This window comes from Corvus moneduloides, chromosome 20, assembly GCF_009650955.1.
Source record: "Corvus moneduloides isolate bCorMon1 chromosome 20, bCorMon1.pri, whole genome shotgun sequence".
Taxonomy (NCBI): Eukaryota; Metazoa; Chordata; class Aves; order Passeriformes; family Corvidae; genus Corvus; species Corvus moneduloides.
The window spans coordinates 1,317,871-1,330,856 of NC_045495.1; the positions used below are offsets into that span (position 1 = coordinate 1,317,871).

At 45.6% G+C, this 12,986-nt stretch overlaps 1 protein-coding gene across 7 annotated transcripts in view; it reads left to right on the top strand.

Annotated features, from left to right (window-relative positions):
- SYNRG (synergin gamma) overlaps positions 1 to 12,986 on the top strand; it is a 37,190-nt gene that overhangs the window by 20,621 nt on the left and 3,583 nt on the right. For 4 of the 7 annotated variants that reach the window (XM_032130180.1, XM_032130183.1, XM_032130184.1 and 1 more), the window contains 7 exons: positions 5,634 to 6,236; positions 6,592 to 6,755; positions 7,456 to 7,509; positions 8,212 to 8,308; positions 8,584 to 8,732; positions 11,417 to 11,527; positions 12,064 to 12,099. In XM_032130180.1, coding sequence (XP_031986071.1) covers positions 5,634 to 6,236; positions 6,592 to 6,755; positions 7,456 to 7,509; positions 8,212 to 8,308; positions 8,584 to 8,732; positions 11,417 to 11,527; positions 12,064 to 12,099 — 1,214 coding nt within the window. Of the gene's footprint in view, positions 1 to 5,633; positions 6,237 to 6,591; positions 6,756 to 7,455; positions 7,510 to 8,211; positions 8,309 to 8,583; positions 8,733 to 11,416; positions 11,532 to 12,063; positions 12,100 to 12,986 lie in introns of all 7 variants that reach the window. The other 3 variants (XM_032130181.1, XM_032130186.1, XM_032130182.1) reach the window with 2 other exon arrangements.

Consider the following 12,986-nt stretch of genomic DNA (forward strand, 5'->3'; position numbering starts at 1 on the left):
TGATGAATAGTTGCCGTTTGTGGCAGGAAAGCCTCTTTTTTTTTGGTTTGTTTAAAGGGGTTAGCCCTTCATGTGCTTGTTGCTAAACTTTTGAACTCTGAAGTATTAATTAGAAGCTATTTTTATTAACCAAGTCTGTATTCTCCTATGGTGCCAAGTTAGATGTTATTCCAAAAGGGAGAGTTTTGCTCCATTTAACTGTTAGGATTTCGTAGCAGGACGTGCTCCGGACACTCTGCTACAAACATTCCTGTGCTCATGTGTTCCTTTCTGTGTGTTTGATGCATTTCAAGCTGTGAACTGCTGATGGTCAAGTCCTTTTTTTTTTTCCAGTTTACATGAAGTTAAAAAGCAGATTTTTTTTTTTTCCCCTCATCGTTCCCTTCGATCTGTAAATCTAATGTCAAAAAGGGACATTTGTCACATCACTGCTGGGAAAAGGGAGACTTGTCCTGGGGAGCTGCATGTGTGCAAGCCCTGTGTCACATCTCCAGTGGAACAGCAGCAGGACAGAGGTGCTGAGAGATGATTTCATTTTGTGACATGCCCACACAGAGGTGTTTGTCCCTTGGCTGTGAGGTTTGACATTTATAGCTTCCAGGTATGGGCAGGTAGGTGCTTACGCTGGGAATTAGAGAGAAATCCTTGGCTTGCTTCCCATGCCAGGGCCTGTGGTCTCTTGAGGGATGACAGGTTTCCAGTTTTTCTCTCTCCAAAGGGGATACAGTCTCTTTAAACTGGGCTCTAACTCTCTGTGTGGAAGGTAGATGATACTAATGTTGCCTGATTTCTCTTGCATTTGCTCCGTATAACCCTTTGAGCACTGGCTGCATGCTGTTAGTTTGAACCAGCCTGCTTCTTTTACACCAAATTTACGTTTCACTCCGAGTTGAAAGCATTTGAATGAGCACCTGCTCCTGTTGAGTGAACCTAATTTGTTCTTCCTGCCCCGGTTGCAGCGGGAGGAGCCCTGCCCCGGGCACTCTCAAAGGGTTATCTGCTGCACTGACACACCTGTAAAACACCTTTTTCTTTGGCATTACTGGAGATCTCTGTATATTTTAATCAACTTCAGGTTTTTTTGCTGCTTTTTCTAATGTCTGATTTCAACTAAACATTTCCTGTGTGAATGTGCCTTTTCAGATCTGCTTTGATATCTCTCTTCTGCAAGTATTGACCTGCATGCTTTACTCTGGTACCTCCCTTCTGAGCTCCTCTGTATCACTATCTTTTGTGATCTGTAAGTCCTGCTGTGTTAATAAATATTATCTTGGCATATTTTGAAAACGTGGGGATGTGTGTGATTTGTTGCAAACCAGCAATGTATCTCTTTTTCCTCAAAAATACAGAGTTTAAGGTTCTGGTATCCCCTTAAGCTGGTGGATGCTTTTCTCTAGCAGAGCAGGGTGTGGGTGAGCTTCTTTCTCCTCTTCCAACGCTTTGACCTCGCTCCCTGTAACCTTCTGAATCTTTACATATCAGCCTAAATAATATTTTTCCAAGAATTTGTGTTTGAGAGGGATGGAGTGGAGGAAATGTGTGGTGGCAGAGTTGTTTCTGCGAGTCGGTGCTGAAAAAACTGTGTTGCTATCTAGACTTTATTGAGTAGAAGCCCACTAAATAATATTCTGATATTTATTTCGCTAATCCAGTGTGAGTTAACCAGAGCCCCAAAGTAAATTTTCCATTTGGGAAGTTCTGCCTTCTAAATATTGAAACTTTCAAACATAAATGACAACTGCAAATTTGTGGCACGCAATTATGTCACTTCAAATTCCTCCAAATCCTGAGCCACTGACAGCTTGGGATTATCATCAAATTAGCAGACAAGGTAAAAAGCTAAAAATAATTGAGATGTGGAATGGTTAAAATGTTGTGGGGTTTTGGAATTGCCACAAGAACAAAAACCAGCCCAGGAAGCAGAATGTGGCTTTTCTTCTTTACACCGAGCCGGAGAGTTTTTAAAAGGAAAAAAAAAGAAAAAGGCAGAAAACCACAACACCCCTGCTTGAATCTGGAGGATCAGTTGGTCGTGCCCAGCCCTAAAGCTTTTTAAACCAAAGCTTTGAACATAAAGCTGAGACCTAATTCTGCAGGGCTCGTGCTGTTTGTGTTTGTTCAGCCAGTCATTCCTGGAGGAGGGAGAGGAACGTTCATGACTGTATTTATTACGTTTTTGTCCAGACTTGACAGTCAGATTCACTCCCTTGCCCTCACTTGGGTTAATTCTGTACACAGCAGAGCTTACCCACCCTGGTTTATCCCGGGAAGGCCTCTGGCAGGGAGGGTGTGGATGTGTTTGCCGTGGCCTTCCCAAGGGCCTCTGTGGGACTGAGCTCCCAGTGTCAGCTCAGGGGCTTTGTTTTGCTGTGAAACGTCGTTTATCATGATCATTTCCAAATAATTAGCAAATCCTGTAATTCCATGAGGTTTGGAGGCTTTTCTCTTCTATTTTCTTCATTTTTATTTATCTTGCAGTCAGCATTCTTGATGGTTTCCATCTTAGCTACGGCCATTCTTTAGGGAAAGCAGATGGGAATAATTCCCTTCTTATTAACTGTTCTAGGCTTCCCCAGCTGAGAAATGGGCTTTGGATTTTTCTGGTTGCTGACAGGCATGACACTGATAGCAGCAGTGCATGAAACTCCGTTTTCTTCCAGTTTCATCTCCTTTTATCAGGTGGAGACCCACTGGAAGCAGTGAGCAGGTGGTGCCTGTCCCCATCCAGGCTCTGGATTCCTGCTCAGGCTGCAGGGGATGTTCCCAGGGTAACAGCACTGATGCTGTTCTGCTGGGAACAGAGCTCCACAGCCACCACCTGTGTCACCCTAACAACTAAAACGTGACACCAGAGTTATATTTATTCATCAGAATTTAATATCCACTGAAATACAAAAACTTGAAAGCCTCCTATGCTGGCTAAAATCCCTAAATTTATTCCAATGTCCCTGAATTGTCTTTTTCAGTTTTCTTTAGACAGTCACTAGTGCTGTCAAGGGTTTTCCTTAAATGATTGCGCTGTTGACATTGAAGGCTCCAGTTTGTAATTTGCCTCCAGCCATAACTTAATCCTTGGTAGTTGAAATAAATTATTATAGTTGGCTCAAATCAGGGGTGGCAAGTTTTTCTGGAGATGAGATAACACTGGGAAACAGTATTTTAACTGTATTACTTTAACTGTATATTAACTTGGCAGCCAGTGCTTTGCCTTGGCTGGCTCGTGTGGGTGCAGCTGGTCCCAGGTGATGATCAGGCAGCTTGGACTTTGGGTTCCACATTCTTATTTTTCATACTTCTCACTAAATTGTTTTAGGACTGCTTGAGCTGTAAACACTGACTCTGAACGCAGTGCTTCTCCTGTAATATAATATTCCTGGGAAAAAGTGTATTCACTGGAGTGATCCCTCTGGAATTATCAAAGAAAAAATCAAATGTACAGAATCAAACTATTACCTTTCACCTCAGCCCTTGCACCTCTGCAGAGGTTTCATGTCTGCCTGAATTCACACACAGAGAACCCTGAGTCTTAGTTTGTGAATAATTAAACTATAGTTCTGCCCCCCCCCTGCCCTGCCCTATTGATTGCAGGTGAGTTCAGGATTCCCCCAGAGCCTGCAGCTGATCCTGAGCCAGGATTGGATCAGGAGTGCCTGACCTGGTCCTTTAGGATGTGTTTGCAGCTGAAAATCTTAGCAGTTATCAAAGGAATAATTCCCAACAGAATGTGAGCGTGCAGATCCTCGGAGTGGGATCATGGCTCTTCCCTTTCCCTCCCCGGGAGCACCGGATCAATGGCGAGGCTCAAATCTTCGCTGGGTTTTGGAGTCAACACAAAGTGAAGGGAAAACAGAGGTTGCCTGCCTGGTATCTGCTGGTATTTCCAGGATCCCAGGATTAATTACAGCTGGCTCACGTGTCGGAGGTGGTTCTGGCTCTCTCTTTCATGCAAAGCTTTCATTTCCCTTCTTTAAACAAAAGCTTGAGAGCGCAAGGTGTGGTCTGTGGTGATAAATCACCGGCCCCTCTCCGGGCAGCTCCTTTCACCTCAGAGCCTTCTTTCTGTGCCGGGAGCAGGTGATTTCATCTCTCGGTGTTTACCCTCTGCAAACTGCTGCTCTGCACATCCAGAATTCAAGTGGCACTTGGAAATCTTGTCTGTGTGCAGGGGGCTCAGGTCTGGATTTGGGATGCTGTCGTGGGCTAAGTGGCAGCTGCAGGAAGGCCCAGGGGAGGAGCTGATGGATGACACACTGTGCCTGGCTGACCCGTGGCAGTGGCCATTAAACTCCATCCCTGTGTTGTGTGTTTGCTAGGTTTTTCATTAGCCATGTATGTGGGTCATGCCTGGGAAGCAGCCTGGAGCCTGGCCTGCTCTCCCCTTGCAGTGAGATGAATAAACCAAGGCAGAAATGGTTTGTTAGAATGGTTTAATCCTCGGGCTGGTGTGGCTGGATTGAATAACGAGGACAGCTGGGAAGTCAGCTTGTTCCCACCGTGGCTGTGTTAAACCCCACTGTGCCAGCCCGTTCTGCCTGTGCTGTTCAGCACCAGGATCTCAGCTCCAGTGAGGCTCAGGGAAAACATTTTGTGGTCTGGGTTTGCTGTCCCTGGAGCCGCTGGACCGCAGGCGCTGCGCAGCGGCCGCGTCTCTGATCCAAACTGACAATTCTTCCTGCTGGAAAACAAATGTCAAATGTAGGATAGCAGGGCTGGTTTGCTGGGGAGAGGGGGTTCATGCTCTAATGAGAACTGCCCAGCCCCTGGCTCTGTGTGCCTTCGCTGGGGATCAGGCTCAGTCTGGAAGTGAAAGATCAGTTGGGTGGGAGCAGCCAGAGCCCCCGGGCACTGCAGGCTCTGATCTCACACCTGCCCCTGGCAGGGAGAAGAACCTATTGGGCCATGTAATCGCCAGGTGGGTATAAATGTTTGGAGCTTTCTGCAAAATAATTGGATTTTCTCTAGACTTAGCTTTTACAAACTATTTATTCAGTTAAAACATGATCTCTGCAATATCCCTGTCAGTGCTGGCACCTGGAAGTTTGACGAGTCGCCCGTGCGGCGCTGCAGGAGCCCTGATAAGCTCACACAGGATTTCTAGGCTTCTTTAGATTCTTGCAGCACGTTTTTATATGTTATTTGTATCAAAGCATGAATATAAAATTAAATTAATACTTTATCACAGGAATAGAAAAGTCGGCCCAGTCTTCTGTGTGGTTGGATTTGATAAGATGTAATAACGCATTAAAGGTGTTTGAGTTGTAACATTTATATTTTGATTGTAGATTCTGCAGCCAGAAAACTCAACTGGTGATCTGTGCAGCCTGGACTGGACAGAAACTGATTTTTTTTTAGTGTTTCTTCACTACCATAGTGATATGGTGACTTTCAGCTTAAAATGTTAAGACAACATTCAGAGGTCAAGGCTTATATTCATTGAACAGAGAAATTTTTGTATTAAATGCCCAGGTATTTTCCAGCTTATTTTTGTGCAAACTCCAGTTCAATCCTCAGTGAGACAACAATTCACTGTGTTTGTTCTTGCAGCTCCTCCAGACTCTCAGCAAGTTGTTCTTAGGCGGCGTAGAGAGTTTAACGTTTGAACTTCAGCTCCTAATTGTGGGGGTTTGTTTCAGATGTGGATGACTTAAAGGGTGGCCCGTTTGGAAGCTGTCACAGTGGCTCTGCAGTCAGCAGCCTGGCGAGCTACGACTGGTCCAGCTCCGACAAGGACGACGTCCAGCAGGGCAGGAAGCTCTCCTGCTTCTCCCAGCCCTCGGGGAGCGGCTCCTCCGCGGCCACCTCTGTCCTCCAGAAGAAGGAGACCTTGTTTGGCAGCTCAGAAAACATCACCATGACAACAGTTTCCAAAGTGACAACCTTTTCCAGCGAGGATGCTTTGCAGGATGTTTCCTTCGCAGCCTTTGCGAACTTCAAAGACTCCGGGCCGGTCCCCAGCGCTCCGAGCGACGACGACATCGGAGACTTCGGGGATTTCGCCAGACCTCCCTCGGAAGCTCAAGATGCAGCAGCAGCTGACTCAGCCCTGGGCACTGATTTCCTCACTGGAGTCTCCTCTGAGCTGCGGAGAGAGGCGACAGATGACTTTGGAGAGTTCCAAAGTGAAAAACCAAAAATCAGCAAGTTTGACTTCTTGGTGGCAACTTCGCAAGGCAAAGTGAAGTCCAGTGAGGAGATGATCAGGAGTGAGCTGGCTACCTTTGACCTGTCTGTGCAAGGTAAGCCTGCCCGTGGTGGAGGAACCTCGTGATGCATGTGCTTATCAAAGGCTGATTTTCCTAATTCAGTTATAAATTAGCTAATGGCGATTGTTCTAAAGGCTGCTGGAAACGACCTGAATCTTCTCATTGATTTCTGTGGCATTTGGAGCAGGTCTTTTTCTACAAGGAAAATATTTGTTGTGCCAAAAACCTGTAAGAATTGAGGCACTGGGGAAATCTGCAGCAGTCACTGAGTAAAGAGAAATATTTGTTCTTCTGGAGGAACAGGACAACCTTTGCTGCCACTTCATTCATTTTAAATAGCCTGGGTCTTTAGAGTAAGGGAATAACTTTTTATAACCTGACTTTTTAGGGTCTCATAAGAGGAGCCTGAGCCTGGGGGACAGAGAAATCAGTCGCTCCTCACCTCTGCCAGCTCTGGAGCAGCCGTTCAGGGACCGGTCGAACACTCTGAGCGAGAAGCCGGCACTGCCCGTGATCAGGGACAAGTACAAGGACCTGACTGGGGAGGTGGAGGTAAGGAACTGTCTGCAACACAGCTGAGCTGGCACTGACATCAAGGGGGTTCTGTATCCAGCTTTTTGGGGCTTTACCTATTTAAATATGGGTGTGACTGTGAGATGGTGTCCAGGTGCAGTTGGATGTTGTGAGTGGAACCTGGAAGTTTCTTCTCTCACGTATCTAAAGGGAAGTGGGAAAACGCTCTTGTCTGAAACACAGAATCACTTGACCTTGCAGCCTAAGCTTATGACTGGAAATTAGTTACAGTTTAAATCTAATCCCAGCTTTGGCACTGAGACCGTTTGCTTTGGGAAATGGAATCACTTTTTGGCTGCCTGCTAGTTATTTCTCCAGCTCATCCTGAGAAGAAATGGGAAAAGGACTCAGATTAAATTCTGCTAATCCCCACTGCTAGAACAGCAGACTGTAACAAATGTGTCAGGAGGAGGTGTGTGCAGTGAAACCTTTTACCCACTCCTATATGTTCTTTCTTTTGAAACTCCTTCTGACTTCCAGAAATCAAATTTTAGAGTTAAGGTGCTTAGAAAATCTTGAAAGAACGGGGAGAGATTAGGAACAGATCTGTTAAAAGTTCACAGAGCTAATCTGCAAATAGGCTTTTAAAATACCTGTCTGCTGTGTGTCTGTTGTGTAGGAGAAAGGGAGGGAAATGTGTGTAGGAACAAGACTGAGCCTGTCCTTTGCTTTGCACTAGGAGAGTGAGAGGTACGCCTATGAGTGGCAGAGGTGCCTGGAGAGCGCCCTGCAGGTGAGTGTGGCACCTCCTCCTCCTCCTCCAAATCCTTCCCTCCTCCCTGCAGGAACCAGCTCACTCAGTGTTTGAGACCAACAGGCAGAGAAAGTGTGGGAATCAGCCCTGGGAATTACAGTTTTTAAACCAAAAGCTGCCACCTCCTCAGCTAAGCACCCTACACTAATCTCTCTGTCACTGGGGATTAGTTTGGCTTTTCCCTAAATATTCCAGCTCTCTGGTTAGTTGGGTGGTCCCGTGTTTGGCTGCCCAGTATTGTGCTGTTCAGGGCACTGGTACCAGTGCCTGGCTCCTCAGGGCTTCCTGAGAAACAGAATTGTTGATGTGCTGGGCCCAGGGACCATTCATGTGCTGCTGCCAGAGATTTCACAGCCAGATCAGTGCTCCTTAACATTTCTTCTTTGCATTGGAGTATTAGAGAGCCCAAACTGTGAATGCTCTTATTAAACTAGATAGCAAGGCATGCATGCTCTTGAAACTCTTACTTTGGTAATGAGAATATTGGGGGGAATACATTAAGGTTTTAAATGTTCATACTTGCCCCTGATCTACTTCAACAGGAGTATATAAAAACATGTGGTGGAGTGTGGCAATCATTTCTTGTTTAATTTGCCTCCAGTTTCTGCTGGGGGCAATCTTGTTTGTAATGATTATTTAAAGATAGAAACCCCATCATTTTATGAAATTCATTTCCACCAGGTCATAAAGAAAGCAAACGACACCTTAAATGGAATAAGCAGTTCATCTGTTTGCACTGAAGTTATCCAGTCTGCTCAAGGCATGGAATATTTACTGGGTATGTTTTAATTTTCCACGTGTTTTACACTTGGGAGTTCTTCTCTAAAAACCAGGAATATAGAATCACTCCTCCCCAAATGGCATTACTTTTTATCTTAATCTTTGCCTGCACCTAAATAATGAAAAACTCTTCTGCCAAACAAATGTGACTCCAGCTTTGAACTAACCCTCCATGGCCATCCTTCCTGTGCCACATCCGGGTTTGCCATTTCTGAGTTCAAGGCTTGGCATCCAGTGAATTCTCTGCAATCCTCCCCTGTTTTACATCCACAGGGGTTGTTGAAGTCTACAGAGTAACAAAGAGGGTGGAGCTGGGCATCAAAGCAACTGCTGTTTGCAGTGAGAAGCTCCAGAAGCTGCTGAAGGATATTGATAAAGTGTGGAACAACCTGATCAGCTTCATGTCCCTGGCTGCTTTAACGGTAAGACCCAAATAAGCTGCCTGGTTACTGAAACAAATGTCATAATTATATTTAAAGAGACTTTGCAGGGGGTCCTGACTTGACAGTTTGTGTTTCTTCTCTTGGAAAATGGAAATGAACTTGTTTGTGAAATCCAGTTTAAAACCCTGTAAGAAAACTGTTATTTATGCACAAACACAGTGGTGTCTGACTTAGTACCTTAATGGTGTAGGTGATATCCTGGGTGTCTGTGGACATCTCCAGTAAGGCAAATTCAGTAAAATCCAAATAAGCCATTTTACAAAGCCAGAATCACATGGATGTGTGTCTTGTTTTTCAATATCCCTGCAATTGCTTTTAATGCTCACAATTCCAAACCACACAGTGCAGCAACACAGAAACAACTAAACTGTTCTCCCTTCTCTCTGCATTTGGAAATGCCTGAGTTTGTTTTGGTTCCTGCCACAGACTAAACAGCTTTTCCTGCTCTGGATTGCCAGGAAAAGCTCCACTGCTTCCAGACAGCCTGGTAGGAGTTGGAGAGCTTTGGACATAGCTGGGTGAGGGGGACAGGCAGGGATGTTCTGAGGGGTGGCCCTTTAGAGCAGGAGCATCCCATGGGGGAAGGGTCTGCAGAGGAGCTGGGAAAAAGAGGAGCAGCCAGAGGTGCAGAACAGACACAAATAGAAGGCAGAAAAATCTCCCTGCCATTAAATTCCTTGTGGGGTTTGTGTGCTTGTGTTGCAGGAGATACAATGTGCAAAATGACTTCCTTTAACCAGGGAAAAATTCACATTTTTAGGGAATCACCCATCTGTTTGTGCTTTATACTGACTTACACAGTGGATCCCTTTAACTCAGTGCTTATCCAAGGAGCCTTCAGTTCTCAGGATCAGCACACCACACCAAGCATCACTGAGCAGATCATTACCATGGGGAGATTTCCACTGAGCATTTTAATTTGTGGCTTCCTCCTTGCACTGCAGCTGTGGCCACAAAAGGTTTTTCCTTCCCAGTAAACACTTACTTATAAGTAAGGCCTGGATTACTTGGTTTCTGCTAGAAATACCCATCTCCAGCTCACTGGCATTCCCTGCAAGGCAGGTATTATAAATGACCAGTCCCTTTTTACACACCTTTTGCACATTTTAAACCTCCCCAGGTATTTTGGTGATGTCCTGTGATGCCCAGAGCCTGACATCCTAGGGAATTTATATCCTCAGTATTTTACTGCTTGGCAGAGGAGGTGGATAGAGGTGGATTCACCTGTTTGAACTCTGGCATTGTTGATAGCAACAATCCCAAGAGCTATCAGGATCTTTTCCTAATTTAAACAGGTGGATTAAAATACAGTTCCTAAAGTGCTTTTCCTTGGAAGATTACAGGGATTACCTGAAAGTCCAAAGCTTGGCCACGTGTTCTCCAAGCCACAGCAGCTCCTGGCTCGTAGCTCCAGCTAAATCTTAAGCACATTAGGAGCTGCAAACAGTGACTTCTCACATGCACACACAGTCCAGCTGAACTTATTAAAACCAGGGGCTCATGACTCCTGTAATTCTCCAAATCACCCCTTTTCTTGCTTCTCTTCCCCACGGGATTCACTGGAAGGGGTGGAACCCACACCTCTGGTGTTACAGTCACGGATCCTAAATGATGCAGAAGTGCCAATTAACTGCAGAGAAGTATTCCAGCTCCTAGGCATGTGCTCAGAAAGGTTAATTTTATCTTTTAAAGGATTTTGTTACAAGGTAATTTTATGCACAGCATTGTGGTTTTTCACAGCAAATTGCAGGATGACCTTCTCATTTGCTTCACTCATGCATTTGGTAAACAAATATTAGAGTGCCTTTATTAATTTGATTGATCTACTTAGAGATTAAAGGGTGTTTTTTTTCAGGATTCCAATTATTCTCCAGCCATTCAGCGGGTGGTGTGAGCAGCATGCCCAGAGTGTGGATTAAGACACCCATGGCCTGGGATTACACCATTTTTTAAGCTTCTTGCATTTCTAGTCATTGCTTTTATTTGCACTACTATTTTCATGCAAAATTTGAACAGTTTTATATCCTCTTTATGCCATGTTTTAATTGATCATTTATCCTGTGGCTGAAATGTGAGGTTAAGCACTGGAAAAGTGACCACATGAATTTATTATTTACAGGTTTATTCTCCCACCCTTTGCCTCTCTTTAACCTGTGTATGGCTGGTGGCCTGAATTCCATGGTTTGGTTAACATTAATATCCCATTCTGTACCTCTCTGCCAGATTGTAGGTCCTAAAAGACCCCAGAGGAGAATGCCAGCTGCCCTGTTTTGCTGAGGCAGTATCAGGGAGTCCAGGACAGTGAATCCTGCTGCAGCCAGCTCTCCAGGGCGGGCTGGGAGAGCTCCCTCCCCACAGCTGCACAAACACCTGCAGAGCCTCTGTTTGCCTTCCCCCAGTTCCCAGGGCTCCTTCCCCTTTGGATGTGGGAATGTGCAACTCAAGAATTCCTTCCTTTGTACTCGAGGCCTTTTTTAAGACTTGGAGTGTTACAGGTTAGTGCTGGTGGAGGTGGCGAGTCCATCCCGACAGCTCTGATGATTGTCACCCCTGCCATGCCTGTGGGACACGCTGGCTCTCAGTGCTCAGTAATTCTTTATCATGATGGCTGAAACTTCCTCAGGTACTGAAAATGCCTAAATGTTACTGTCTCCTTTCTTTAGCCAGATGAAAACTCCCTGGATTTCTCTTCTTGTATGCTGCGCCCAGGGATTAAAAATGCCCAGGATCTTGCCTGTGGAGTGTGTCTCCTAAACGTGGATTCCAGAAGCAAAGTAAGTGTGCTGGTTAAAGTCCTTTTGAATTCACAGTATGGTCTTTCATATAGAATCCCAGACTGGTTTGGGTTGGAAGGGACCTTAGAGCTCATCCAGTGCCACCCCTTGCCATGGGCAGGGACACCTTGCACCATCCCAGGGTGTCCAGCCTGGCCTTGGACACTTCCAGGGATGGGTGTATTGAAAAAATTCCCATGGTTATAATTTGTAAACTCTGACCTGTAGATGGGTCTCAATAAAATCCTGTACTCAAATATCCAGTGTTCCTTGGTCTTTGGTGTGACACAGCTGTGGAGAAAGGGTTGAGTTCAGTTGTTCGTAACGGGGAAGAAACTGGGATGCTAAGATTTTTTGAAGTATGCATATTTTTTTAACAAAATCTGTTAATGACTTTTCTCCATGAAATGGCTCACCAGAGGGGACTGTTGCCATTAGCAGAGCTGGGAGGGACTCCCAGGGCATGTGCAGAGTTGTGCCAACCAGTTAAAAATAGAGGCACTTTTCCTGACTTTTTGGTTTCAACATTATTTCAGAAAGAAGAGAAATCTGTGGAAGAACTTCCCAAAAAAGTATGAACCTATAAAAAACATTCTTTCTAGACTCATTCTTCTTGAGTGTGGAAGGCTGAGCTGCTAATGGGCTCTCAGCTGTCATTCTCGATTGTACCAATCATTAATCCTCTTCTCCAGTCATGTTTTGTGGCCGTTAACTCTTGATCTGACCAACTAACATGCTCCAGAGCCTCCCCTTGTCTGTCTGCATGCCTGTGCCTTGTGCCCAGCTCTCTGGTTTTGTGCTCCTTCTGTTGTGTGACAGAAAATCCCTGAGTTCCTGAATCTGTGCTGCCTGTGTGTCTGTGGCAGGAGAGGGGGGATTTCAGGGGCTTTGTGCTAGAAATATTGACTTTTTGCTTTGTGTAGCAGGCAGTGGCATTTTTAGAAATCTCTGCAGGAAATCCAGGGTGTGGAGAGCAGGGCTGGGATATTTTTTTAAATAGGGAGCTGTGAGGCATTGGAAAGTATCTCCTAGCAACAAACAGCGAGGTGGTTTCAGCCTGTTCATGGCTTCACACGCTCAGAGGCTCCTATTGTAAAGCAGCTTCAATTAACAGGAGGAAGTAGATCAAATTCAACCTGAAGTAACACTAAGAGCAAGAATTGCACCTGCCTAAGCCACAGCCAGGCTGGAGCCAGGGAAATAAATGCAGGAGCTGTCTGCTGGCAAGCAGGACAGGCTTTCCCCTCGGTAGGGAGGTGGAACAGAACTGAAGATGCAGGAAACAAGGTGAGTTAGCTGCCAGGGGCCAGGTCAGGGCTCCCTTCCTGCAGGTGGAGGTTGGCTCAGGTGTGATGGCTGAAGGTTTTGTCCACCTGCAACTGAAATCAAATAGAGTTGATGGGGTGGAGTGCTCAGGGGAGGGTCCTGTGCCAGTTTCCACTCTAGGTGTAGACCCTGG